At 29.7% G+C, this 4,918-nt stretch overlaps 1 protein-coding gene across 1 annotated transcript; it reads left to right on the forward strand.

The window, feature by feature from the left end:
- The first annotated feature begins 3,411 nt into the window (after window positions 1–3,411).
- Window positions 3,412–4,048, forward strand: LOC150034613 (uncharacterized). The gene has a single exon (XM_090316155.1). The coding sequence runs from the start codon at window positions 3,573–3,575 to the stop codon at window positions 3,780–3,782; it is 210 nt and encodes a 69-aa protein (XP_090172281.1). The 5' UTR covers window positions 3,412–3,572; the 3' UTR covers window positions 3,783–4,048.
- Window positions 4,049–4,918: the final 870 nt, after the last annotated feature.

The raw sequence follows: 4,918 nt of genomic DNA on the forward strand, positions 1-4,918 counted from the left end.
TTATATGTTTTCTTTATTTCAGGAGATTTCCTTTATTTTTTTTTCTATTTCTCCTAGCTGTAAATCGATCACTACAAGAAGCATCTCTTATTTTTTCTTCTTCTTATTATTATATACACGTTTTTAATAAAAATTGAATAGTAAGAAGGGGTCAAAAGTAAATTGAACTAGATTTGTGCGTAATTAAGTGTATTTATTTAAATTATATGTGTAGAAATCCCAATTTAAATTAGTAAAAGAGACAAATGTCTATATAACATTTTATTTCAAAACCTAATAAAATCAAAATATCAAACTATAAAATAATAAATTAAATAAAATTATAATTTTAGTCAAATCTATATTTCAAAATTTAAAAACCAGATACTCTTCTAAATTTTTTAGATTATTTTAAACTTAACTATATTAAAATAATTAAGATGACAAGTTTGAACTAATCTAAAATTAAATACAAAAAAATATTTCACAAACTCAAAATTTATAAATCTGCACTTTATTCTCAAGCTTCCTAAACTTGTACTCCAAACACAGATTTCTTAAATCCATACTTCCAAAACCTACACTCCAAACAAAATTTTCTTAAACTCAGACTATCTAAACCTCTCAGCTTAATCAACAGGCTTAACATTCCCAGCCTTAGCATTCCAAACCTGCGCACAAACACCCTAAAGCATTAAAAACTTTAAAAGAAGGCCGGGATATAAATCTAAAATGAATGAGTATTTTAGCACACAATAAGGGGTTGTTTGGGGTGTTGAGATGGTATAGAATGTGGGGAGTTCTGATGTCTGGAGAGTTCTGATCGAGTATGATCGAGTATGTTCAAGTACTGAGATGATATACAATGCACAAAAGAAAAATGACGGTGAGATACGAATCATGTTTCGAAAATGGGTCTACAAACAATTAAAATCAGTGAGATAAGATAATGAGCCTCCAAACAGATATACGATGTGGGGATATACCGTTTCATGTTGGGTCTCAAACATCCCCTAAGTGTGTTTTAACAATGACAGAAATTATTTTCAAAAATAAAAACAAACCGTTATCCAAAATTTAGGTCATCTATGAAAGAAAAAAAAAAGAGAAAAAAAAACTGATTCAAAATCCAGTTTATTGAGAAATTGAAAAAAAAAAAGTTCTTAGATATTTTTGTGAATTTAATTTCCATTCCGCAGCAAAGTTGAATTCAAATTTGGTCACCAACCGACACACACGCTCTGTCTCAGTCATTTCAAAATCTTTTCATGTTGAAACATCCCCCACTTTTTTCTTTTTTTCCTTTTTTTCCTTTTTTTCCCTTCTCTTCTCACATAAATAATTGTATGAATATCTCACTGCCCACCAAATCTTTCTTTTATATATATTACATCACATGCATTTTGGCTCCTACCAAATTCATTTGTCATTTTCCTCATGTATTTATTTACTCTATTTTCTTAGACTAGGAAATCATTTCCCTAATTACCTCTAATTATTTAGTCTTCATTACTTAATTATGTTATTTTCACGTATTTGCCTTACAGTTCAACAAACAAAGAAAAATAATTAACCATTGATCTAAATAAAGGAAGTTTTCATTATTGGCTTTTATCACCTAATTGAAACACACACACAAAAAAACAAAGAAAAATATTTTGAAAGAGTAAGAATGATAGTAATGTACCTAATAAAAAATAATGGTAAAATTTTAATCTGAATTTTCAGAATTATGCTCTTCACATGAGTATGTTTCTAGGTATTTTGGTGGGACATTATGTTGAGCGCTATATCTGACTATTGTTTATAATGTAACAAATAGTTGGAATAAGATGATCAAACTTATGTATATTTAGCTCGTACAATAGAGTTAGAGATTTCTAAACACAAATCTTTTGGTGGCTTACACATCCTTATATAAGATAAGATAAATTCACTTTGAATGACATCTTAGTTATTATTATTTTTTATTCAATTGAGTTGTTAAATTTAGGGGAGAACACATTTTTTCATCAAACTTTTGGATCTAGCTTCTCTTTGATCTTTAAATTTCAAAATGTTATACTTTTAATCTTAAAATTTCGAGTTTAATTTCAATTTAGTTTATAAATTCAAAATGTTACAATTTTATCTTTGAGGTTTAAGTTTTGTTTCAATTTGATCTCTAATTTTCAAGATTTACATTTTTTAACTTCAATATTTGGCGTCAATGTCTATTAGATAATTTAAAATTAATATTAGTGATAAAAAAAAATAGTGAAACATGAACAAGACTATTAGATGTAATTAAATTCGCCTTCACCCATCAACTTAAACTTTTTGGTCAATTGACGATTTAAGATGATATCAACAAGTATAGATGTTCACGTGGTGGGGCAGGGACGGGGAAGCCTTGACCGTTCCCCACCTTGCCCCTACTCCATTCTCTATCCCTACAAATTTTTCATAGGGAACGGGGAACTCTCAGGGACAAATTTTCCTCTTTTATTTTTTTCTAACAATTTTTTTTAAAATTTCAAATAAATACATCTTTTTTTATAGTTCCTTAAACATTTTCCAAAACAATTTTCATGTAAATAAAATATTATCAATTTTGTTAATTAAAAAAATAACATGCATGCAACTTTATCTAAGAAAAACAATACACATACAATTTGAAATTATATAATTAAAATGCTAAATTCTCATGATTTGTAAAAGTTAAAATTCAACAATTAAAACATTCATAATTATCCTAACAAAATATATATATATATATATACACAAAAGTTAGAGTGAAACGGGAACACGGGGTGGGGTCGTGGTTGAGGCCGAGGATGGGATTATATCCCAGGCCTCGAATTATAAATTGGGAAAAAAGTTTTCCTCTCCCTCCACATTCTCTATGTTTTTAGAGATTCTCCGCTCGATGGAGTAGGTTCTCATAGGGCCTGACCCACGCGTTTTTTTAGAATTCTCTATTAGCAAGTGGTCTAGAGAGAGATTGCATAAAACCTGCAACGTTATTTACTCTCAAATTAATATTTATTTTTAATTGTTGGTCTATCACATATTTTAAGCTCACAAACGAGAGAGGGTGTTGGATGATGTATAACTAAATTCACGGTTACGTATTAATTTAAGCTTTTGGGTTGGATTATTTAAGAAACAGCCAGAACAAAGAGAAAAGAAAAGAAAAAAGGTTTGGAAGCTTCAATTATAATAAAATAATCCTAAGAGAAAAAGAAAGGAAATGGGAAGATGCGAAACCCAGCGAAGAAGGGGTCTTGTGGAATACAAAAATTCCATCAAAAAACACAAAAGCAAAAGCCAAATCCAAATCCAAATCCTTGAAGTAATGGCACTTACACAAGAAATGAATAAAGCGAAACAAAAACTTTAATTTCCTTTTGGGATAAAAAAAATTACCCCCAAAAAATCTGTCGAGATTAACAGAGAGAGAACCAAACGACTGGTGGAAATTAAAATCAATCGAAATCTCAACAGGAACTCTATAAATAGGATGGAAACGTTTGATAATAGAAACCACCCATCTCCTTCTGATACTCGTTGAACTCATCATCGCCGGTGTCGGAGCCGGAGCCGACGAAACAATGTTGGACTGGGCGCCGGTTCTGTTTGGATTACTGCTCTTCATTCTCCTCTCGCCGGGGCTGCTTTTCCAGTTGCCTGGAAATTCTCGCATGGTTGAATTCGGAAGCTTCACCACTAACGGCAAGGCTATTATCGTCCATACAATCCTATTTTTCGGCGTCTTCACCATTCTCATTTTGGCCGTCGATATCCATATCTTCACCGGCTGATTTCCAGAAATGACTCTTCTGTCCCTTCATTTTTTTTTCCTTTTTTTAAATAGATGTTTTATTATTTGTTGTTTTTTAAATTTTGATTTTTAATGTTTGAATATTTTTCAAATTAGTCCTCATTGTTGGTGAATGCTAAATTTGACGACGACGTTAAACTCTTGGAGTGTAATATTTAATTACTAAAGTTGAGGAAATTAAGAGAAGGAAGAATGTCATCTAAAAGCAAATAAAAGTTTTTGAAGATTTGAGTTTTCTTTTTTTAATTCACCTTTTGTCTAACTACTTCAAATTTTACTTTTTTTTATTTATTAAGTACTATGTCGTTAGGTAAGTGTTATTATCGACAAATTTTAATGACTGAATTGAAAATTATTAATATATTAAGGGTCAAATTGAAACTTTTGGTGATATAAATTAAAGTGAGAAAATTTTCCAATAATATATGTTTAGCATTTTCTTTTTCATTTTTCTAATAGGTTTTCGTGTTTTTATTTATTTTACTTTTTCTAAGGAGGAAAAGAGAGAAATAAGCGGGACATTTAATGTATTATTTGATCTTAGTTGTTTTCTTGATTGGAAATGAATTGAAGAATACTTATGTTTCATTGTGTAGTATTAATTTTTGGATCCTATGTTATTCGTGGATTCCAAGCTAACTCATGATCTTTCATTTAACTATATTAAACATTTCGTTTTCAAATAATTATATGTATTTCTTATTGAGAAAAGATGGCAATGATATTGATGTCTCATTTTGTGAAGAAGACGTGATTGTGATTTTGATGAGGTATATTATACAGTGATATGTGTCTGCTATATTAATTGTATTATCTTCCATCTTAATTTGAGATCATGATGCAATGAACTTTATATTCTCACAAAATTGAAAATGATATTTGTCGTTGATTAAATGGAATCAAATTTAAATACTGATTGATTGAGCAGACATATCTAATACAATCACTATTGACACGGTAACACTCACAACAGCAAATTGATGTCCTTACCTATCATAGACATCCACCTTTTCTTAGAATAGGTACTCTCTTTGTCTTCTTTTGCCACATGATAGGACTTTTTCCAACTTAGGACAATCTCTAAAACTATATTTTAATTTATGTCTTGATTTTCTT

Source organism: Benincasa hispida, chromosome 8 (assembly GCF_027475165.1).
Source record: "Benincasa hispida cultivar pf3 chromosome 8, pf3_genome.v1.1, whole genome shotgun sequence".
Classification (NCBI taxonomy): Eukaryota; Viridiplantae; Streptophyta; class Magnoliopsida; order Cucurbitales; family Cucurbitaceae; genus Benincasa; species Benincasa hispida.

What these genes read in the sequence shown, in the direction of transcription:
- LOC150034613 (XM_090316155.1), top strand. Translation starts at nt 3,573, where the DNA reads ATGTTGGACTGGGCGCCGGTTCTGTTTGGATTACTGCTCTTCATTCTC.